Source organism: Canis lupus, chromosome 38 (genome assembly GCF_003254725.2).
Source record: "Canis lupus dingo isolate Sandy chromosome 38, ASM325472v2, whole genome shotgun sequence".
In the NCBI taxonomy this organism is placed as follows: domain Eukaryota; kingdom Metazoa; phylum Chordata; class Mammalia; order Carnivora; family Canidae; genus Canis; species Canis lupus.
This window is the reverse complement of record NC_064280.1, coordinates 24,174,704-24,197,954: the sequence shown is the minus strand read 5'-3', so window position 1 is coordinate 24,197,954 and position 23,251 is coordinate 24,174,704. Positions and strand designations below refer to the sequence as shown.

The window sequence follows — 23,251 nt, the reverse complement described above, 5'->3', positions numbered from 1 at the left end:
GACGGCTTCAGGGGGCGGCGCGGAAGCCACCAAGTGGGTGTGGGGCGGGGGAGGCCGCAGGGTGCACGGAGCCTCGGGCGTCAGTTGGTTTCCTTCAAGTTTCCTGAGCAGCTGTTATGTGCCAGGCGCCGGCACCGAGGAGCGAAGCAAGACGGGGGGGGGGGGGGGGGGCGTGCAGACGGATAAATTGGGGTGACATGGGCAGGTGAATGCCCCGGAGAGTCGCTGGGGTCCAGGGGGGCGGCCGCGCAGTGGGTAGACCCGCTATCGGAATCGTTCGGGAGACGGACGTGGGGGACAACCCAGGAGACGCAGAAGGTGCTTTGGGTTTGGCACCGACCGTCAGCTTGATGTAAAGATGGGGGGTCCAGGCCGTGCGAGGGGCCGGGAATGGTGGTCCAGCCCCGAGCAGGGTGACAGCAGGCCGACATCTGGCGGGGGGAGCCCGCTGCGGGGCCGGGCGGCCTGGAGGAGGGGGCTGCCCTTCCCCACCCAACCCCGCTCTCTCACGGACTCTCGGGGCCCTGGGCTACGAGCAAGCAGGTCGTGGGCTGGCGCCTGGGCCGCTGGCCTCACATTGGATGGCAGCCTGGCCTGGGTGCCCTGCGGGGGAAGGGTTTGCGGGGGGCAGCTCATTTTCTGCTCCACAGCTTCTTTCTGGGGAAGGAGATGAGAAGAAGGGGGTTCAGGGCCTTCATGGAACCTGCTGCACTGCCCAGTGCGGCCAGGGCCAGGGGGAGGGAACGAGGGGGGAGGGAACGAGGGGGAGGGGGTCAGGGGGCCAGGGGAAGGGGGATGGGTCAGGGTACGAGGGGGCGGGGGCGGGAGGAGGCAGCTTCGGGGATGAGAGCCCAGGAGGACAGCCCGGACAGCCCGGCCCAGGGCCTCTCCCAGAGGACAAGCCAGCAAGTGTGTGCTGGAGTCAGGGATGGTCACTATCCGGTTTCCAGGTGAGCGTGCAGGTGAGGGGCACGTCCAGGGGGCGGGGCAGGGGAGGGCTTAGGTGACGTCTAGGGCACAGGCAGGTGGCCTGTCCTCTGACCACTTCCCGTGTCCTTGGGGTTGCTGGGGGGGGACAAAAGTTCTTGAAGATGGCAGCAGCCTCGCATGGGCGGCGCCGTGACCCCGCTGTGACCCAGCCTCCCTGCACTCCTTGCACACCCCGTGGTTTGGGGTGGAAGGCTCTGGGGTGTGCAAGGCCCTCGAGTGCCAGCCCTGCTCCGATGCGCCCCGTGCATAGGGTCCATCGCACCCTCGCCTCCCCCGGGGTCGGGAGGCTGGGCCTGGGCTCCTCACAGCGCATCCCCGTAAGGGCCTGACACCGAGGAAACAGCCTCGGGGCTCACACGGGCACCGGCTGGCACCTGGCGACTCGCGGGGCGGACCGCGGGACCCCTGCCACTGTACTGCCCCCTTCCCTCTCCCCACGCTGCCCCTGCGCCTGGCCCCCACCCTGCGGTCAGACGCGGCCTTTGTCTTTCTGCCTGGCTGCTCCCTTTCAGGGGACAGAGGCCTGGGCCAGACAGAAACGCAGACAGTCAGGGCCCCCGATGGGCCGCCGCCTTCCCGAGTGCGGGCGATGGTCCAAAGGCTGCGGAGGAGGCTGCAGCAGGGCCCCTGCTGGGAGGGGAGGCACGCGGTGGGGGGCGGAGGCGGTGAACAGGTTAGGAGGGAAGCTGGCAGGTAGGGTGGATGTTGGCACACGTCACCGACAAGGACAGGACATGGGGCAGCCGGAGGGAGGTGCCTGAGGCCAGGTCTGGGTGGGGGAGCCGACGCACGGGGGCGGCGAGGGGCGCGGTCCGGGCAGAGGGAAGAGCAGATGCAAAGGTCCTGAGGTTGGAGGCTCCCGCTGTGTTCGAGGGAAATGCAGGATGAACGCGGTGAAGTGAGCAAGAGAACAGGGGGTGGGGGGGGTGCACGGTGCTCACGCCCACGGACCGTGAGGTCCGCACCCTCCGCCCTGCAATCCTGACGCCAATCGCCCAACTCGGTGCGGCCCCCAGGAGCCCGGGGGTCCCCAGGCCAGCCCCACTTGTGAGCACGGCCCCGCAGGGTCTGTGAGCAGCTTGCACACCTGGGCAACGTGCCTCAGTGACGGCTTCACGGGAGGGGATGCGGGTCACCAACTGGGACCCCCTGAGCCGCAGCAGCAGCGTCTAGGGGGCTTTCGTGATGGAGCTGCCCGCCCCTGGTGGAGCCCCCGGGCCGTCCCGTCCCCGGGGCCAGCAGGTCGGCGTGGTGACCGCGGCCCTGACCCCAGCTGCCGGCACCGTGTGGATCCACCCAGAGCTGTGCTCCAAGAGCCCACAGACCCTCGGTCACCTGGGAGGTCCCGAGGGTGTACAGCCTCCGCCCCAGGACTCACCGGCGGCGACCAGAACCTCGAGGGGGACGCCCATGGTGCGCTCTGGGCACAGGCGTGGCCGCTCCCTGGGTCAGCAGGGTTGCCTGGCTGCTATGTCACCAGTCGAGGCGGCCGTGCCGGGAGGACCGCCTTTAGGGGAGGAGGGCCAGGGGGTCTGTTCCAGAGACGAGGTGGGATGGCCCTTGGACACCCCAGTGCGGCCACGAAACAGGCCGCGTGCGGGTGGGGCCGGCGGGTGAGGGAGACGTCCGAGCTGGCCAAGGGTGCAAACGCTGAGTCCGTGGACCCGCTGCGGGGAACGGAGCAGGCCCGGGACCCGAGGGGGTGGCCGGCTGGACCCTGCGGAGGAGGCGGGGGAGCCGTGGGCAGCTGCGCCCGGCGCTGCTCACCCATCGAGCCAGGTGGCAGCGAAGGCAAGGAGCCGCGTTGGGCTTCGCCACCCGGGGGGCCCTGGGTGACCGGGAGCCGCAGTGTGAGTCCCTGGGGGGGCGGGGGGAGAGCCCCGAGTGCTCTGGGGGGCTTTGCTGTGCAGGGGGGCGGGCGGGGGGCCAGGGCCCACAGCACAGGGGCGGTTCCAGAAAGCGGAGAAGAGGGACTCGGGGCAGGTCCTGGCCACACCCTCACCTGGAGCCCGTCACCGGGAGAAGCGTCAGGTCCACTTCGTGTGGCTCCAGAGGGCGAACCGGGGTCACGGCGAGAAGCTAGAGGGAGGAGGGGAGCAGCACCCCGAAGCGAGGGCCCCGTGCACCTGCCTGCTGACTCGCTGGGGGCCCCGGGGGCTGACGTGCCCACGCACCTGGCACAGCCCTCCTCGGCCCGCGGCTCCTCTGGCTGGTGGTGGGATCGGGGCCTGGGGTGTCCCGATTCCACTGCGAGGGCTCGCGCGGGGGCCACCTTCCCACCACGGAGACCTGGGTTGGCTTAAATAAGTGAGGTTCCAAGGTCCTCGGAGCTCCCTCCGTTTAGGGGCGCCTCCCAGGTGACAGCCGTCATGACACCCAGGCTGAGAGCTGGGAGGCGCTGTGTCCTCGACCCTCACAACCCTCATGGGCAGGTCTCACCCTCATGCCCCCCCACCCACGGCACCGCCTTGCCGGCCCTGTTGGGCCCCCCGAGGCTCCGAGCAGACACTGCAGACACGGAGCCACGTCCCCAGGTCCCCGATCCCTTGGGCACAGCCTCCCCAGGGCTGCCGGGGGCGCGGCCACGCTGCTCCCATGTGCTGCGGCTGTGCAGGGCCGTGCTCTGGGCCGGTTTGGGTCTCCTGTGGGACGAGCTGCAGACCACGCGCCTCCCCAGAGCTGCTGCCTGCCCTCTGCCCAGGACTTGCCCGCCCTGCCCTCCTTCCCCTGGCCCGGGCTTCCCTTCTCTTACCTCCAGGCGGTCCTGGGCCGGGGGTGGCCGAGCAGTGGGCATCCTGTGCCAGCCCTCCGGCCCTTGGGCTCCTCGGTGCTGATGACACCCATCCAGTCCCCAAATCCAGAGATGTGCAAAAATAAGGGTGGAAGGGCAGGGCAAGATAAATCAGAACGATGCCTGACACTTGACTCGGGCTCACCGTGCGCGGGGGATACTAGTGTCACCCCTTATCACAGGTGAGCACGGAGGCTCAGTGGTGGAGCCCCGGCTCCAGGCGCGCAGCAGAGCCGGCCCTGGACAGCCGCGCTCCTACAGGGAGACGGGGCGAGACGCAAAGACTAGATTGTTCTAGCGGCCCCTGCGCTGAGCCACGAGGGAAGGCCTAGCTGCGCTTCCTGCCCTCGGTGACCTCTGGCTGGCGCGGGGTCCAAACTGGGCCGCGGAGAGGTGCAACGGACACCTTCGGGGGGAGGGGCACGCGCCGCTTCGCTCGCGTATAAAAATAGCGTGAGACGCGCAAGTCAGCAGCTCCGCACGGGCGCTCACCCCGCGGCTGCGCACCTGTCACGGCACAGACGCCCGTCCTGCCCCGCGGGCGCCCGGGGACGCTCAGGTGGCGGGTCCTAGGACTGGGCCAGGAGGGTGTGAAGCACTCACTGCCGGGGGTGGGCGGGGGGGGGGGGGAGGGAAGCGGCAGGGGAGGCGGAGAGGGGAGGCCGCGGTGGGCGTGGCACGGGGCCAAGGGGCAGGGCGGGGCCGGATGGCGGAAGCTTCCCGGAAGAGGGCGCTCGGTGGAGAGGCCAAGCTGCCGTTAGCAAGTGCGGACCGGCTTGAGCAAGACATCTCTGGGGCGAGGGGCAAGAGAGACACGGTTACCGGTGGGGTTACCGGTGGGGCTCTGGGGGCTGGGTCAGGGGTCCCACGCATCACCCATGGCGTCCGTGCGGCGAGTGGGGGCACGCGGGGGAGCAGCAGGGAGGGCGGCCGGGCCTTCGGGCTTGAGCTTCACCGGGACCATGGAGGGGGTCACGCGGGGTGACCCCAGGGCGTTCACGGAGGCCGCTGTGCGGGTGCCGACTTGAGTGCAGGGTGAAGCCGCGGGGCAGGGGCGGCGGGGCCGGGACACCAGGTGGAGGGGTCGGGGCGCCTGCGGCCACTGCCCACCTGGGTGGGGGCTGGCGCTGGAGTCCCCGCGTGGGCGCGGGCTGGTGAGCGTGCCTCGAGGCGCTGCAGGGGGACCCGTGGTGGTTCTCGAGGTTTCAAGATGAGAGTTGGTGTCGGGAGTGGAGGACTGTGCGGGGGTGCAGGGGGGACACGTGCGTGGAGAGAGAACTCCTGGGTCCCGGGTCTCAGCTCAGCGCACCCACCGCCGGTGCCTGGGTCCTGCAGGGGTGTCGGAGAAGGGGCTCGGGGGCTTCTAGAAAGACAGCATTCCTGATTACAGCCGGACCCGGGTGCCGGCGGGGTGCTCAGTGCGCAGGGGTGCTTCTGCGGGGATGGCCCCGGGGAGACCGCAGCTGTGCCCCTGGCGCTGCTGGCCACCGGCTCCGGGGCTGGGGGGGCTCACCTCCCCTCGCCGGGCCTCGGTCCCCGTCATGTCGGGGTGTCCTCCGGGCGTCCGGCTGCAGGCCCTGGGAGCGCAGTGGCACCGCGGGTGGCCGTCGGCCAGCCCTGCGCCCTGGCCTCGCTTCTCCGGAGTCTCACCTCCGCCTGGTTCCCGACATCGCAAGCGCGGGAAGCCCTCGCCCCGCAGCCCTGCCGAGTGGGGTCCCTCCTAGGCCTTCAGTGCCCCCTGGTCTTCCGCGGCCGTGTGGGGGTCTGGCCGGATGGGCGGCCGTGAGGCTGTGAGGTTGGTTCACGCTCACGCCCGGTGCCTTTGCAACCTTCCTGCCGCTGAGCCTGCTCCTGCTGCTCCCTGTGCCCAGAAGCAGGGTGTCCAGTGCCCGTCGTCCAGGGCCACAGGCCATCACAGGCAGGGTCATAGCACACACGACCTACCGGCGGCCGTTGTCACACTCCGACGGCTCACATCGAGCAGCCCCGACTGTGCGTGCATCTCGTTCCACGCTCACCACTGAACGCGGCCAACAGCCGCCCACGGCCGCGAGGGCCTCCCCCGAGTCCTGTCGTGCTCGGGGCATCCGGTCACCTTGGCTCTGGGGGCCGCACCCTGACGCCGGCCTCCATGCTGCGGTCGCACGAGCAGAGTGTCTGGGGTCCACCCGCCCGTGCCCCCCCATGACCCCCACTCCTCACAATGACCTGGGGTCAGGCCACCCCACGCCCCTCCAGGATTCCCAACTTCTCCCGCCGTGAGTGGGTGGACCCCGCGCCCGGGCACAAGGCCACCCCTGGGCCTCCGCCTCCTCCCAGGCTCCAGGTCCTGCTGACCCCGCGTCCTCCGTGCGTTCCCCACTGGGGCAGCGCTACATCCTTGGAGCTCCTCTCCGCAGCCGAGCCGCAGCTGCTGGCAGGTGCTCCCTCTCGGTCCTCCTCGCTCCTCTGGGCCGGTGCCCGAACCCCAGGCCTCCCCGGCACCCAGTGCGCAGAGCGGCCTATGCCCGCGGTCTCTGTGTCACCACGATCACGTGCAGAGGCCCCTGTCCCCCCAAGCCCCTGCTCCCACGTCCACGCTTCCTGGAGGAGCTTCTCCACCCCGGCAATGGGCTCCCTCATCCGCTTGGGGACCCCCCCCCGCCCCACGCTTGGCAGAGCTCCTCGCTACCCCTCCCTGGGGCCTTCCTGATTGCCAGTCCCCCCACCCCTTCCCAGGCCAGACGGCCTCCCTGTCGGCCGCCCCTTGCACCCCTTGCGCAGTGATCAGTGTGCCCGTGACCCCACGTGGCGCTCGCGTGTGCCGGGCCGCCCCCCTGTGCGGATTCCATGGGGGGCCCGAGGTGGGTGGGACTCTGGACTGACGCCTGCTGGGGTAAAGGTGCGAGAGGTGGGGATGGAGGCACCACCTGCCACGACCCACTCCCCTCTTATGCCCGAGGAGCCGCAGACAGCGTGGTGCCGAATAATTGCCACGCGCGTGTGGCTTGCACGTTCAAGGGGATTGTCACCTTGAATCCCGACAACCCTGTCGTCCCACAACCCTGTTGTCCCACGAGCACCCGGAGCTCCAGCCAAGGCTCGCTCCTCCCACACACCCCACCCTCCCCGCGGGCTTTGCGTGGGCTCTCGTCGCCTCCTGTGTGCCGCTGCGAGGCTGTCCTGCCTGCACCCGGCCTCTGCCCGGGTCCCCGCCTCGTTTTCCCCGTGTCAGAATTAATCATTTCTCCCCACGCACACCGCCGGTGGCTGGCGGGAGCCTTATCTCTCCTGAAAGCGGTTTATCATGGGCACCCCGAGAACAGGGCTGTGCCTTGCGAACCCCTCATGTCTGGAACTGGGTGGAAACGCTGGCACACGGCCGGTCCCCCGGACGTGCTGCGAGTGTGGAACAGACTCCAACTGAATTATTGGGCTCTCAGACTTGTTCCAGGATTCCACGGGGGCGGGAGCGGGGCGGGCGCCGCGGGGAACCCTCCGCACAAGTTACCAGGTTTCTGGCCACCCACTTGCCCGTGGACATCGGCCGAGGTGTCCTCATCACCATTATGTGACTTGGGGTGACCCCCGGCGTGTGAGCGCTAAGGGCCGCGCCCTGGCCCAGCTAAGCCCCGCCAGAGGCTGCCGGAGCCCCGAGGGCCCTCCGAGAACCTGCCCATCCCGGGGGCCTCTCGGGAGGAGGGGGCACCCGCGGGCGTCATCCCCCAGCGCCTCGTGAGGGGGCCTGGGGCCCGGGCGGGAGGGAAGGGCGCAGCTGGCGTCCTCACAGGTGTCCCCGCGCCGTCCCTACCTGAGTCTGCCATGCCCACATGGCCCTGGGCTCCGATGCCCCGCGTCCTCCCCCGTCTTCAAGTCCCCAGGATTCCCGTATGGAGGGTCTGTGGCAGGGAGGCCCCAGCGGGGCTGCGGGGCCGGTCGGGTGGGCCATGATGGAGGCTCCAGGCCTGGGAGCTGCCTCTGCCCGGGGGGAGGTGGGTGCGAGGGCCACAGCCCCAGCGTGTCTGTGGGCTCCTGCCGCCCCTGCGCTGTCCCGGTTCCCCCGGGACACGGGCTCCCCAGCCTGCTCTGACCCTGCCCTCCGGGAGCCCCTGTGTAGGGCCCTCCTGGGCCTCCTGCCGTCGGTCCCTCCTGAGGGCCGGCCTCCTCCGCCCTCCGTCCTTCCTCCTGGCTCCTGGACTGACCAGCGGCTTGGGGGTGTGGGGCTGGGCCAGGGCGCCCGGGGGGTCAGGGCTGCCCCCCCCCACCCCCCCCCCCCCCCCGTGCCCCGGTCACGCGTCGCTGCGTCACCTGCGGCTCTAACGATAACCCCCCACCTGAGAGCCGGGGGAGGCTGTGAAATACGACTTCCCAAGTGTTAATGAGGCGTCACAGTTGGGTGACACTTTCCATCCTGCCGAGTGGCGGGAGGTGAGGTGGGGACAGGGTGGGGGCGGGGGCAGGCTCCGCTGCAGGACGTCCCCGGGGAGCACGGGCTGCTCTCTGCTGCCTCGGTTTCCCTTTCTGAAGCCGTGATGGGAGGCTCGGTGTTGGAGCCCCGCCGCTCGGGTGGCCCCGCGTGCCCTGCCCTCCCCCAGGCCGCCCCTTCAGGGGTGCTGGTCCTGCCCCGAGGGGCGCCCCGCCAGGTCTCGGCGTGCCTGGAGCCACAGGCCCATACGTCCCTGACCTCCAAGAACCGGCACCTGTCGGCCTGCCCGCTGCAGCCTCTGCGCCTCCGATGACAACCCCTGCTCTTTGGTACCTGCCAGGGCTTCTCAGTCTCCTAGAACATTCCGCCATCCGCGTCACCGAGCCCTTTCCACCTGTCGCTCCCGAGGCTTGGCAGGTCTCTCCACCTCCCGGCCCACGGGCACGGCCGCCGCTTCCAGGAAGCCCACCGAGAGTGATGGGGGAGAAGACGTGCGAGTGGAGGCGGGTTTACCCCACGCTCTCCACGGCCCCATCCTGACCCGCTCCCCGCGCACCGCCCTGTGCGAGCAGCGCAGCCATAGGAAAGTACGCGCGACAGTCGGATTTGGTAAAGCTGTGTTCATTTTGGGGAGACGTGGGTTTCTGGTTCCCCGCGGCGCCCCTGGGCCCCAGTGTCCTCCTCCGAGTACGGGGCGTGGAAGGGTGGCGGGTGGGTTCCTGGGCGAGGGCGCGACCTGGGTGGGCTCCGCGACGGGCTGTCATCACCCGGTGCTGGGTGGCCGCATGGCAGGAGTGGAAGCGCCCCGAGGGCCTGAGACCAGCCCCCCCTGCCCCTACGCTGCCCGGTGCTCCCTCGTGCTCGCTGGAAGCTCTCGGCCCCCCGCCCTCCGCTCCGTCTCCCTTCCTGGGAAGACAATACCTCGCGAAGTTTTCCCAACGGGCTGCGCGGCGCCGTTCAGCTGACACCGGAGCTGACGAGTTATTAAAAATCCTTCATTATTATTCCGTCGCTGCCTCCCCGGTCCCCCCAGGCTTGCGAGGCCCGTGGCCACGGAGAAGTGCCCGAGGCGCCTGGCCAGGCCGAGGCAGCCCCTCCACCGCCCCTCCGGTGCCCCCCCCCCCACCCCGCAGAGGCTGCAGCTGCCCCGAGGCCACGGTCCCACCCGTCCCGGTCCCGCGGGGGCGAATGGGGCGGTTGGTGTGGGCGTGGGGGTCCTCGGGGTCTGTGTCCAGGCCCGGCTTGGTCCTGGAGACCCCCCGGGGCTGCCCTCTGGGACCCGGTGCTCATCGCCTGGAGGAGGAGGGACGGCGATGCCACAGCCCTCGGCCCGAGCGGGCTCCAACCTGCTCCTCCGCCCGCGGCCCATGAGGCAGCAGCAGGACGCAGGGCTCAGCTCCTGGCCCGCCTCGGCCCCACGCCCCGGAGCGGGAGGGAAGCGCAGGGTCCCCGCGGCTCAGCACCCCAGGGCACCCTCCCCACTGCAGGGCCTGCGCCTGCGCGGGCGCCGCACGAAGGCCTCCCTCCTGCGTCGGGCCGGGCACCCGTGTGTGTGGCTCTGCGCTGGCGCCCACCCACTCGTCGCCATGCTCACCGCCCACTCGGGTGCCTCCTGGGTCGGCCTCGCTCATCCTGGGGCCTCAGCGTCTGGCTTTTCGTCCTGAGCCCCGGCCGTGTCCAGCAGTGTTCAGCCCTCTGCTTGGGGCAGAGAGCTCTGGGTGGGGGCCCCGGGGGCTCACCTTCGGCCCAGGGCGTGACCCCGGGGTCCCGGGATCGAGTCCTGGTCAGGCTCCCCGCATGGAGCCTGCTTCTCTCTCTATCTGTGTTTCTGCTTCTCTCTCTGGGTCTCTCATGAACAAATAAATAAAATCTTTATTAAAAAAGCTAGCGAGCTCTGGGCAGCGTCCTCGAGGCGTGTAAGCACCCGCACCCAGCCTGAGAACTCAGGGGCCCACGTTCCCACCAGGACCGGGGCCCCGCGTCCCCGGATGCGCGGTCACCACTCAGCAGGGGGACAGAGTGAAGTCAGCGAGGGTGCGCTAGGGACAGCCCCCAGGATTGAGGCGGGTGGCGGCCAGAGCTGGGCCTGGGGCCACGGGCGCTCGGTGCAGGTGCTGGGACGAGGGTCAGGTTGGCTTTCCAGGCTCGCGTGTCCATACCCGCCTGCTGAGCGGCAGGCACGAGGGAACCTGAGCTGCTGGCCGCCTCGGGTGGGTTCTAGCCGGGATGGGGTGGCCTGGCTGCCAGGACGAGGTTCCGGTTGGAATCAGTGCTGCTGTGGGGGGGCGGGGGGCAGGGTGAGGCTCCCCCCACACCCCTCACACCCCCCGTGCCTTACCTGCGCTCCTCTGCCACCTGGCGCCCCCAGGACTTTACTGGACTCCGTGTAATGATCGTGGCGTCGCCCTCCACAGCCCCCACGCCCCGCCCAGCCCAGTTCTGGAACCTCCCCCCTTGCCCTCCTGTGTCCCCCTGACCGGGTCACTACAGGGCAGCCGAAGCCCCCGCACCCCCCTGCACCCCTGCCCACCCGCCCACCTCTGTCCCGTCTCGTGCGTGGGGCACCGTCCTACCTCCTTGGAGGCGTCGGGGCTGCGAATGACAGGCCCGGGTCGCGCCCTCCCGACCTCCGTGGGGCCTGCCCTGCTCCTGCCCCGCTGGCTGCCCTCTGGGAACCTTCCACCCCATCCCGCCCTCCTGCCTGGACTGGAGCGCATTCCCTGCAGTGTGGACACCTGCCGCGTGCAGCCGCCCAGCCCGGAGCCGCGGTGTTGGTAGGGAAAGTCATTCCCAGGGGGACGAGGTGTCCGGGACTGCGTGAGCAGGGGCACAGCTGGTGGCCTGTGTGTCCCTTGGTCGTTTGGCTCCTGAGTGAAGCAGTGCGCCCCCCAGCAGGTCATCCCTCCTGCCATTGCTCTGCGTGGGGAGCTCAGGGCAACTGGGGAGGTCGGGGTGCCTGGTGAGGTGCGGAGAGGTCAGGATGCCCAGGGAGGTCGGGGCGCCCCGTGAGGTCCCAGGAGGTTGAGGAGGTCGGGGTGGCTCGGGAAGGAAGGTCTAGGATGATCTGAGCCAAGGCCAGCGCGCCCGGTGCCACTTCCATCTCAGAGAACCCGCGCTGAGGCCCGTCCCCCACCCCACCCCGTCCGGGCCTCGCCCTGGCGCTCGGAGCCCCCCTGCCCCAGCTCCCCGAGCTCCTCCTCCCGCCGCCCCGTCCACCCCGGGGGGCAGGCCGAGCCTCAAGGGCTCTGATATCCGGGGCGGATGCCGGCCCTGTCCCGTCGCGGGGTGGGGGTGGTGGGGGTCACCCAGGGGGACATCGCGGGGCTGAATCCGCCGAGAGAGGCGTCCCGGGCGGTCAGATCCCCGTGGGGCGCGGCTGCCGGGTGGGGACTCGGGAGGTTACTGCAGAGACTGCGGGGGTGGAGGGAGGAAGGACAGACAGACCCGGCTCCCAGCGGCCGAGCGGGCGGGGCCGGAAGGGAGAGGCCCCCGGCCTGCACCTGCGTCCTTCCTGCGCGGCCCCAGACCCCTCGCGCCTCCCTGCGGCGGAGACACTAGTGGGCAGGACGTGTGGGAAGCCGGGGGGGGGGCTCAGCCCGGGTGGTGCCGTGGGAGGCCTGCCTGGAGGAGGGGGTTCGGAGGAGGCGAGGGGACGGCGGGGTGAGCGGCGGAGGCCCACCCGCGGGAGCCCCTGCGGTGCCGCGCGGCCACCTGAGCCCCCGCGCCGGTCACGACGGAGCCTGCGCGCCGCCGGCCCCTCGGCCCCAGGTCCGGGCCCCTCGCCCGGGCAGGACGCCCCAAGTTAGGCGGAGCCGCGGGGTGCGCAGGACTGACCGGCGTCGCGCCCCGGGGCCTCCACGCGGCGCTGCGGGGAGCCTTTTGGGTGGAGGGTAAGTGGGAGCTCCGGGACCGACCTGCCGCCGCGGCGCCTCCGCCTCAACCCCCGTGCGGAGGGGAGCAGGGACACGCGCTCCCGAGGCGCGGCGCGCACACAGGGACACACGTGCCCCCCCCCGCGCACCAACACACGGACGCGCACGCACACGGGCGCGCATACATGCACGGGCTCGTGCACATGGACATGCACGCGCGTGCACGGACACGCCCTCACACGGACGCGCACACGTGCACACGGACATGGACGCGCACGCCCTCAGAGACGCGCGCACATGGACGCACACATGCATGTGCACGGACGCCCACACATGCACGCGCACGCCCACACGGACGCCCACACACGCACGCGCACGCCCACACGGACGCGCACACACGCACGCACACGCCCACACGGACGCCCACACATGCACGCGCACGCCCACACGGACGCGCACACGGACGCGGGCACCAAACACCCACCGCCGCCGCGGCTGAGCAGATGGGCGACACGCTGCAGCCCCGAACCTCAGAGCAGCCCGGCTTCCACTTCCGTCTCCTCCGTCAGGACGTGCCCTGTCTGCGTGCAGCCTTTCTCAAGGGTGTAGAAGCCTCTGGAAGGTAGAGGAACGCCCAGACGGGGACAGCGTTTCATTTTTCTTTTTTTTTCTTTTTTCTTTTTTAAAGATTTATTTATTTATTTATTTATTTATTTATTTATTTATTTATTTATGATAGAGAGAGAGGGAGAGGCAGAGACACAGGCAGAGGGAGAAGCAGGCTCCATACACCGGGAGCCCGACGCGGGATTCGATCCCGGGTCTCCAGGATCGCGCCCTGGGCCAAAGGCAGGCGCCAAACCGCTGCGCCACCCAGGGATCCCGCGTTTCATTTTTCAAGACACACGACCCGAGTTCCGAGTTTCCCGGGCGCCTCAGTTCCTGGCCCTGCAGCTGCTCGCGGGTGTCTCGGCCCGTGTCGGTGGCGTCTGGGCTCCCGCTCCCTTGGGGCCGTGTCCCCCACTCCCTGCCCCGTCGTCAGGGCTCCGTGGACGACCAGCCAGCAGGTGCGTGTCCGTGGAGTATGTCCCGAGCGCCGCAGGGCCGCCAGCGCGCAGCCCCGGGCTCAGCCCGACGTGTGGACAGCGCCGTGTTTCCACTGATGGAGGGCACGTCCCCCACCGGTCGGCCGTCGGCGGCGCTGCCCGGGTGCTGGCTGGCCGCCCAGGCGGTGCAGGGTGGTGGGTCACCGATGGCACCGGGGGACGTCGGGATCCACCTGCGGTGACGGCCGAGTCACTGTCCACTCGGTCATCCGGAGGCTCAAATGCCGTGCGTCTATGGGGCACCCGCTGTGCACCCAGCACGTCTGTGCGCCTCACTTTGGAAGGTGCCTAAGAGGCCGCCTGGCGTCCCAGTCTACAGCCTCGTCTTGCGGCCGAGGAGCCACCGTGAAACACAGCATGTACGACACACGAAGCCATGGTCTAACTCTATGCAATCGGACACTCAGCCTGTCGCTGACCCGCGGAGGTTCGCCGTCGATCACCAGGACAGAAGTTTTCCGACATGTGTGACTTCCGTCCTGGACCACTGTGTGTGGCCCGTCCTTTCTCTGTCCCCACACTCTGTGCAGAATTTCTGCCCCTCGGCCTTGGTCCCGCAAACCGTGTCCGGCCACCCTGATCAAACGGTTACGGATTGATTATCTGATAGGCCTGTGTCTAAGCAAGAGGGGAACATGGGAGGCACGTGGGGAAAATCGGAAAGCGCCAGGCCCCCGGGAGGTGGCTGGCAGGTGATCATCGGCCTCATCCAAGCCCCTGCAGATGTGGGGAGCGCTCGCAGCGTACTGCAGGGAACGTTCTTGCAAGACAGGGAAGCCTGCTCCCTGGGGAGCTGCGGTCACTGCTGTCACCCGGCCTGGGGGCTCCTGGCCAGCCCTTCCCGCAGACGCTGCTGGGGAGTGGGGCACCCCGTCTGCACCCTGTGCCGTCCTGGGGGCCTGCCTGGCCCGGCTCGCGGCGTCGGGGGATCTGCGGGGTCATCTGTGCTGAGGCCGCCCCGGCCCCGAGGGAGACAAAGTCCCATACCTGGATCTGCTGGGCTTTCTCCTTTTTTTTTTAATTTTGAGAGGAAGGGGTGTGAAGGGTGAGGGATACAGTGAAGGTCGTTCAACCCGGGAGGGGACAGGTGTCCCAAAGAGCCCCTGCCTGGCGAGAGAGAGGCTCGCGGCTCCAGGGTGGGGGAAAGCCCTCCTTCTGCCCGCCCGCCCGCCATAGAGGGTCTGGGGAGCAGCCTGCCTCGCTCCCTGGGCCTTGAGCCTTGTTGGGGGGTCGGGGGCCTTCTCTGTGGGGGAGCCCGGGCCTGGCCCCCAGCTGCCCCTGGAGTCACCTCGTTGTCTCCTTCTCCCCCTCCTTGGCTAATCCACTCAGAAATCCCTTCCCTTTCTCAAGGATTTCACTTCTTCCCGTTGACCTAGATGCTCAGGGCCTTGCGAGGCGGCCGCCCAGCCCTCGGCCTCGGCCCTGCTGCTCGCTGTCCTCTGCCAGATGCCCCATCACTGGCCCCGCTCCCTCCTCACCCCCACTCCGTCCACCTTCCCAGCCTTCTGGTCCACACCTCACCTCCCGCGCTCTCCCTCCCATCGTGGGGGGCGAGGGGGGTCCCGTGCAGGACGAGCAGGGCTGGGGGTGCCCCCAGACGGGGTCTCTGGCTGGGAGGTCGGCTCGGGGGCCACCGGATACCTGCCTCCTCTGCCGACCCTCAGTTTCTTGGAGTAAAGCTGTTGGATGGTGACCAAGGCCCTGTCTTCTCTGACCTTCGGACTCTCTTTCTCATTTTCTTTTCTTCGTTCCGTTTTCTGTCTGGTTCCCTCCTGTTGCTCGCCACAGTGGCCCCTGGGCTCCTTTGCCCCCTGCCTGCCCCGATTCCCTCTGCTGGGTGTGGCTCTCTTCTTGTCCCAGCTTCTGCCGCGCCCCCGTGTCTGCGCCCACTCTGCCGGCTGGGGGCTGCTGGGGGACAGCAGGTGCAGGGCCGGGGGGCGCGGGGGAGCAGGGGTCCCCGTTCTGTGCCGCCTTCCGTCCGTCTCCTCGGCCTCTGGCTGTGTGACCGGCCTGGCCTCCGCCGTCCTCCCCGCCCCCTCCCGTCAGCGAAGTCCTTGCCGGCCACCTGCCTCTGCTCCCGCACTGCCCTCCCCTTGCCCACTGAAGCCAGATTGAAATTCAGGTTTTCAGCAGAACCGTCACCTCGTGCGGCCCCCTCCCCGCTCCCGCTGTCATACCTGCTGCGGCCAGCTCCACTTGGGCTCTCATGCCCTTGTCCTTCCCACCAAACATTCTCCGGGTCCCCTGCCAGGGGCATATTTGCATAGAGCTGTCAGCTTGCGTCTGGCCCAGGTGTCGCCCGGGCTGGCAGGACAGAGGGGGCCGCCGGGCCACAGGCGCACGGGGGAGGGGGCGTGCGTCCAGCTGCACCTGCCAGTCTCTCAGAGCTCGGGAGCTCAAAGTCCTCGCGAGGGGCCCAGGCTGGCAGGTCCCCCGAGGACCGGGGCGGCCGGCCCTCTGCCCTCCGCTTGCCCACCGTGAGTCCAGCAGAGGGGATGTCAGGAGAGTGGACGGGGAACGCCCTGCAGGGGAAGCCGAGGCCGCCCTTCCTTCCCTGTGCGGGGTCACCATCTGGGTCTTGTCCCAAACCCACGGGCCCCCCCACCCGGCCGGGAGGAAGCGCCAGGCTGGCCGCAGGTGCACCAGCTCTTCCTCGCGGTCCAAGAGGGACGGGCACGGGGCCGAGTCCTTGGACGGTCAGCAAGGTCTGGCGGAGGCCCCAGGGGAGCAGGTGATGCCACAGGATCTGAGAGCAGCAGAGCCAGAGGGCCCTGGGGCCCGGCGGCTCGCCGTCCTGGCTTGAGGAGGCTGAGGCCCAGAGAAGCAAAGTCCCAGAGCTGGAGGGGCCGGGGCCGCCCACGGCTGCCGTGTGCCCTCCCGGCGCTGGTCCGGGGCCAGGCCCAGCCTCTCTCAGGTTCCTGTCCCTGCTTCTCCGGGGCTGGCCCGATGGCACAGACCAGGGAACTGCTCTGCGGTCTCTGGGAGGACCAGCCGGCCCCGCGGCCAGCCCTGTGGCCTGTTCAGACACGGGAAACCAGGCCAGAGTGTGGCCACTTGTAAAATCCCATCTGGTCCCTGGAAAGACTCCCCCTGGGCTGTGCCTTCCCCAGCTTGGCCAGCCCGCTCCGGGGGAGGGAGGGAGGGAGGGAGGGAGGGAGGGCAGACAGGTTCGGGCAGGGGGAGAGGGGGTGGGGGGGCCGAGTCTGGGTGCCCAGGGCCACTTGCTCGCCTCGGGCTGCGAGATGGATCCGGCGCAGCAGGGCTGGGGCGGCGGTGGGAGGCTTGTCTGGGGCCACATCTGATCTCGCGTCACCTGGCGTCTGCTCAGCCGCGCCCGAGGGCACCTGTGCCAGCCTCCTGACCCCGGCTCTCAGCCTGGCAGAGCCTCCGGGGGCCACGGCACATTGTCTGTTTCTGGCCTGGACTCGGGCCACGCCAGGTCAGCAGAGCCGCGTCCCCCCACCCCCGCGCCCCCCGCGCCCGCGACAGCTTCTGTCCCAGCCGGAGCCCCGGCGTGTCCCCCTCCCGCGTGGCCCCGCGTGCCCGCCACCTTCAGCCCCTCCGGCCCTGCCTCCGCCCTCCCCGCCTTCTCTGCTCCTTTGCCCGAAGTGCGAATCCCCCTTTGTCCTCCACCGTCCCCTCGGCCGGGCCCAGCCGGAGATCGCAGTCCTTTGCTCCTTTGCTCCGGGAGATGAGCGAGGCCGACGGAGGGGCCCTCCCTGGCTGCTGTGTCGTAGAGCAGGAGGAGGGGGTGCTGGGAGGACAGCGGCACCGACATGTGAGGGCGGGGAGGGGGGCAGCGTGGCGGGAGGAGGGGTGGAGTGTGCAGAGATTTAGTTCCATCTGAGAGCTGTCGGGGCGAATCACAGGCTTCTCTTTGAGCCAGCAGCAAGCTGGAGTGCGGAGCGTGGGTTACTGCGTGGCTGATAAATCTGGGGAGACAGGGCCTGGCCCCCGCCAGCCCCCCTCCCGCAGCCTCGTGTGCCTGGCCCCGTCCCCCTGCTCCCCGGCTGGCCTGGCAGGCAGCGCTCTGGGGACAGGAGGCTGGGCCGCGGGCGTGCGAGGGGCAGCGTGCCCCAGGGGGCGCCCGGGAACGTGTGGGCTGTCGCGTTGCAGCCCGTGTGTGTCCACATGGAGCCCGTGGCGTGGGTCGCAGCGTCTGCAGGCATCTCCGCGGCCTGCAGGATGGAGCGAGACGTCCCTTCTGGTTCCGAATCAGACGTGGGCTTTGACCCCTGTGCTCCCTGGGCCCAACGGAAGGGGAGATGACGCGGGGCGGGGGGCGCCCTGGCCCAAGTCCGGAGAGCCGAGCTGGAGTCCGAGGCGTAAAGTGGGGACCAGCCCCGCACACTGGGTGTCCCTGGGGGTGGCACGGGGCTGAGCGCCCCAAGTGCGTGCTCGTCGCTGCTACTCGGTAGTGTCCGTACCTTACGTCCCCGGAGCCTCGTTTCCCGTTTGTATAAAGTGGACGGAACAGCTGCCGGCACAGCGATCGTGATGGTGGACACGTGTGTGACGCGTCTGCCCCGTGCTTGGTGCGTAGCTGGACCTTATGATTGGGAGTCACCGTCCCTAGGGGCCGCTGCCCGTAGTGAAGGGGCGACAGAGGTAAATCGAAGCGTCCCTGTCCTCCAGGGGCTCCGGGGGTGGGGGACACAGACGCACACACGAGGACCTGAGTCCCAGGCAGGCTCGAGAAGGGCCGCGACCCGAGCCAAGCAGTGCAGGGAGGAGTGGGGCGGGGAGCTGCGCGGGGACAGGTGCTGGGGACGGGGCTTCTGCAGTGTGACCCAGCCTGGCTCCCGTGGGAGGCACAGAGCGCCCCGGCCCCCCGCACTCCTCCTTTCTCCCCGGGCCGCTCCCTGCCACCCTCCAGCTTCTCCTTGGGTCCCCTTCGTGTCCCTCCCCCTCCCGGCCTCTGTGCGGGCTCAGCCTGTGTCGCTGGTCTGGGGTGGGGCCCCCCGAGACCCTCCTGGAGCGGGAGCCATGCCTGGGCCCCAGGTGGGAGACGCGCATCCTGGGGGCACCGAGGCCTCGGGGCCGTGGCTGGTCCTCGCCAGGCCAGCTGGGCCACCGGCACCGGCTCCTCACACCTCTGTGACCCGGAGGGTGTCCCCAGGATCTCCTCCTTCATCTGCCCTCGCGGCGGTGCCCCAGCAGGTGACCCTCACGGCTCACCTTCTAGGCTCTTCCTCAGCCATCCCATTGTGGCGTGGGGTCCCCGGGTCCAGGCTCCCCTCCTTATCCCAGCTCGGCCCTGCGTTGCCTCCCCCGGGGAGCCTCTCAGGACTGACTGTGTGCCCTGGCCCAATCCCAGGGAGACCTCCGACCCAATGGCCTCAACCAGGAGCAGGTTTTACGCGCAGGCCCCAGCGTCCGTGCTGGGGCTCCCAGGCCACCCCGCACCCGCAGGGCCCTAACCGCCGCCGTGAGCGTGAGCGGGCACACACGGCCCGCCCTGCCCTGCGAGCTCCCCCCGCCTCTGCCCGCCAGGGCCTCCCCTCCTTCCCGCCGCAGGGGCGGCTGCTGCGTGCTCCCCATGGACAGAGCCGCTTCCTGGTGCTTTCTGGGGACTCCCCCTGGAGATCAGGGGTCCGGGCCCCGCAGGGAAGCCGGGCATGAGGCCCAGCCCTGGCCCTGGGCGGGCTCAGCCGGGAAGGAGAACCGCGGGCATGGGGCGCAGCTCCAGGTGCAGTAGAGGGGTGCACGGCGTGAGGGAACCGAGTAACAAGGGGGGCGATGCCGAGAGTGCTCACGAGGCTGTGCACCGGCCGCCCCTGCCATCTCGGCACCTGCCCAACCTCCGAGGCCCAGCCGTGGGCGCCCGGTGGGCACGGGTCTGCGGAGATGCCCGTGGACGCTGCCCCCGCGGTGGAGACGCTGCCCCGCCTGGCCGCTGGTGAAGCAGGCAAGCTGGATGTCAGTTGTCCAGGGAGACTCAGGGCGGAGACGGCCAGCCCTGACCTTGGCACGCGGAGGTCCCCCCCCGCAGATGCGGTCTCCCAGAGACGGAGACGTGGGCGCAGCCTGTTCCCATTTGGGACGGAAGTGCAGACCGAGGGCACCCGCTGTGCATGGCCTAGGACCTCGGGAACCTCAATCCAGGAGGGCTTCCGGGAAGAAGGGGACGTGGGGCCGGTTTGGAAAGAAGGAGAGACACGGTGCTGGAGGAGGAGGCAGCAGGGAGGGGGACTCGGCCTGGGGCCCGTGTGGGGGGCTCGGCGGGAGGTCTGTGGCGTGGAGAGGCCCCCGGAGGGTTGGGTGCGGGGAAGAGGCGGGAGGAGCCCCCTGAGCTCTCGGCAGTGATGGGCAGTGACAGGCGGACGAGCTGGGGACCCCTGACCCCCTCCCGCAGCGCCTGGGGGAGCTGCCAGCAGCCCGGGCCTCGCTCCACTTGGGCTCCGCAATTAAAGGCAATTACTGTGCAGCTCTCGGCTCCGCTCCCGCCGCAGCCGTGGGGCTCTGCCGAGGGGAGCAGAACAGTCATACACGCTGGGCTCCCACGGGGCGGGGCGGGGCGGGGGCACGTGGACACCCCCCCGCCCCAGAGTCGGGGCAGGCGCAGAGAAGCGGGCTCGGGGGCCGCCCTTGACACTGCGCAGACACCCTCAGGTGGGCCCTCGAGGGGGGTTCTCGGGGTGGGTCCCCGGGGGGGGTCCTCGGGGTGTGCCCTTGGAGCGCGTCCTCAGAGGGGTCCTTGGGATGTGTTCTCGGGGTGTGTCCTCGGGGTGTCTTTGAGGTGCATCCTCGGGTGTGTCCTCGGGGTGCATCCTCAGGTGGGTCTTCAGGGTGCGTCCTTGGGGCACGTCCTCAGGTGGGTCCTCAGGGTGCATCCTCGGGATGGGTCCTCAGGGTGGGTCCTCAAGGTGCATCCTTGGGGTGCACCCTCGGGGTGGGTCCTCGGGGTGCATCCTCTGCTGACCCACAGAGTCGCTCGTGTGTGTGCCTGGCGGCGGCTCACTCAATACACCTGGTGGGCGCAGGGTACGGAGCCCAGCTGTGCCCCGGGATGGCCAGCGGTGCTGTACCAGGACGCAGCTGGCCCCTGCAAAGGGGTGGGGGCGGGGGCGGGAGCGGGGGGCGGGTGAGATGACCCAGGCCCGGATGGGAGGACCGAGGCTCAGGCTCATGTCTGCACTCTGACCCTGTCCCCCCTGTGCTGGCCTCGGTGTCCCCCCAGCCCCCTTGCCCTGACCCCAGCGTGTCCCCCCACCCCCGCCCTGGCCTCGGCATCCCCCTGTCCCCCTCATCCCATCCCCCTCGCCCTGGCCGCAGTATCCCCCCACCCGTCCCCCTTGCCCGGGCCCCGGCATCCCCCATCCCCCTCGCCTCGGCCCCGGTGTCCTGTGTGTACCCCACACGGCATGACTTGCCTGGGCCCGACCCTTTACATAACAAGGCACCGAAGTCTGCAATGGCCGAGCGCCTCCGCTCCCAGGACGTTCCCAGGGGCCATCGGGGAGGGGTTCCAGGGCGGGGAGCAGGACTAGGGGAGGGGCCGGGCGGGCGGGGGGCCTAGGAGGATGGCCCGTGGTGCAGCCCCCTCCCCCTGCGTGTCCTTACCCGGTGCCCGTTTGGCCTTGCCAGGGACCCAGACCCGCTTCAGCCAGGAGCCGGCCGACCAGACGGTGGTGGCGGGCCAGCGGGCCGTGCTCCCCTGCGTGCTGCTCAACTACTCGGGCATCGTGCAATGGACCAAGGACGGGCTGGCGCTGGGCATGGGCCAGGGCCTCAAAGGTGAGTGGGCTCCCGCCGGCCCAGCGTCCACGCGCCCCTCCCCGTGCTCCCGCTGCGTGCCCGCCAGCCTCCACCCTGCCCCCCACCCCAAGCGCTGCACTTGCTCCTGGCTGCCGCCAGGCGCAAAGAGGGCAGCAGGAAGCCTGAGGCCCGGAGGGAAACCCAGAGACCTGTAGGTAGAAGAGCTTCAGACAGACGGACGCCAGGGAGGCGCTCCAGGCAGCCGGAGGGGAGGCCGTGGTCCCGGGGGTGGGGAGCACAGCCACCGTCCCCCGGAGGAGCCTGCTGCCCTCGGGCACCCTCCGGGCAGGGTCCTTGCCCTGTGTCCTGTGGGCAGGGGTGCGTAGGACGGGGGGTGCGCGGGACAGCCGCTTCTCCCCGGGCCTCAGCTCACCCCGGTGTCCGAGGAACCCCTGTGAGCGTTGAGCCCGCACCCCACCGGGACCTCCTCCTCCTCCTCGTCCAGGGCGGCGGGGTCGCAGGCCGGGACGGGAAGTGGGGACAGGAAGTGAGGGGCTTACCTCCCTGCCGTGTCCCCGCAGCGTGGCCACGGTACCGGGTCGTGGGCTCCGCGGACGCTGGCCAGTACAACCTGGAGATCACGGACGCCGAGCTGTCCGACGACGCGTCCTACGAGTGCCAGGCCACGGAGGCCGCCCTGCGCTCGCGGCGGGCCAAGCTCACCGTGCTGAGTAAGGCCCTGGCCCCCGCCGGCCCTGCCCCCGCCCCGGCCTCCTCCTGGCCTCGCGCTGCCCCCGGAGCCCCCAGCCGTCCCTAAACCCCCCAGCGCCACGTCCAGTAGGAGGGAGCGGGGCGGGCGCCTGGGCCCCGGGCGGGTGCGTGAGGCGGCCTCGGCCGGCTGGGCTGGGCTCCACCCACGGGACACGGGGCTCCCCGGGGCCCGGCCTTGCTGCCCCAGGGCTGCTCCGGGCCCCCCCAGTCCAGCCGAGCAACTGAGCCGGGGCTATTTGCCCCCCTCACCGGGTCCCCAGGCCCCTGACCCCCTCCCCGGCCCTGAGATTCCCCTGGGGGTGAGCCGGGCGCTGAGAGCTGGGGTCCTGCTGCCTGAACAGATGTCCCTCCTGGGGGGACCCCGGCCGGCGGCATAGCGGGGGGCGGCCCCGACACGCCCCCTGGCCCCCGCCTCTGCAGGGCTTGCTTCTGCCCACCACGCCCCCTTAGTCCTCCGGCTGCCCCGTTCCTTTCCATCCCGCTCCCTCTCTTCCCTCCGGTCGCCTGGAATCTGTGACCTGGGATGAGCCCCCGGAAGGGTGGGAGGGGGATGGGCTGATGGGTGGGCGGGGGCGGGGAGAGGGCCACAGGACGTGGTCCTGTGTCGGGGTCCGGAGAGCTGGGCCCTGCAGAGGTCACGACCCCGGGGTGTCCCCGGGTGGCCTGGTGACCCCACTCAGGGCCCGTGGTGTAGCCACAGAGGCTGGACGGAACCCATGCGCGGCCCTCGGGCACCTCGCTCAGCCCCCGCGGGCACCGGCCCTGTGCGTCGCGCCCGTGCTTCCCGTTTGACCTCACGGCACCGCTCCTGGGGGAGGGTCCCTGTTATTTTTTAAAATTTTACAAACAGGAAAACGGATGCCGCGGACGCGTGTGCATGTTGACACGCACATTTGTCACAAATCATAAAAATGTGTTTGCGAACGGGCATCCCCGTGCACGTGTGCCTCTAGCTGGCGGCGGGGCAGGTGCTTCAGTGGCCCCGTTTTCCTTTGTGCGGACTCGGAGAGGCAGATGGCTCAGGACCGGGCCGGTGGACCCCGCGTGGGGTCTGTGTCCACTCCGGCCTCCCCACGCCGTCTCCGCGCGTGCACCCGCTGGCCTGGGACCAGGTGCTCCCGGGAGGAGGAACCCGGGCCTCAGCGCACAGTCGGGCTCGTGTGAGCCGCACAGGCAGCGCGGGCACGTGGGACACGGTCGGGCCAGCACCCCCCGCCACCTCCCCAGAGCCCCCAGGCTGGGCATGGCTGTGCCCGGACCCCAGGGCCTCCCCAGGTCCCCTGACAGGTGCGGAGATGGGCCAGGCTTAGAGGCCAGGGCAGCCCGCTTGGAGAGCCGCCCCTGCGGGCCAGAGTGCAGCTCGGCACAGGTGGGCGCAGGTGGGCGCAGGTGGGCCCCTTCCAGGGCTCCTACCCGGGAGCCCCGCCCCCGCCGGCCTGCAGGGGCCTCCCGGCTCCCGAAGCGTGTCCCACGGAGCCCCTCCCGGCCTGGCCAACACTGGGCGCACCCGGGGATTATCCCTGAAGCCCTGCCTGTGTGTGTTCCGCCCCTCGTCGTTGGTTGGGTGGGCTGGGATCCCTGGGGACCGGCTGTCGCCTGCCCCGGCAGCCGGGCTTTC

At 70.1% G+C, this 23,251-nt stretch overlaps 1 protein-coding gene across 4 annotated transcripts in view; it reads left to right on the top strand.

The window, feature by feature from the left end:
* Positions 1-23,251, top strand: part of KIRREL1 (kirre like nephrin family adhesion molecule 1) — a 66,433-nt gene that overhangs the window by 31,052 nt on the left and 12,130 nt on the right. For all 4 annotated transcript variants that reach the window (XR_007409058.1, XR_007409057.1, XM_025420683.3 and 1 more), the window contains exons 2-3: positions 20,752-20,901; positions 21,444-21,593. Coding sequence is in view for 2 of the 4 variants with exons in the window: in XM_025420683.3 (XP_025276468.3) it covers positions 20,752-20,901; positions 21,444-21,593 (300 nt within the window). In the remaining 2 variants the exon portion in view is untranslated. The remainder of the gene's footprint in view (positions 1-20,751; positions 20,902-21,443; positions 21,594-23,251) is intronic.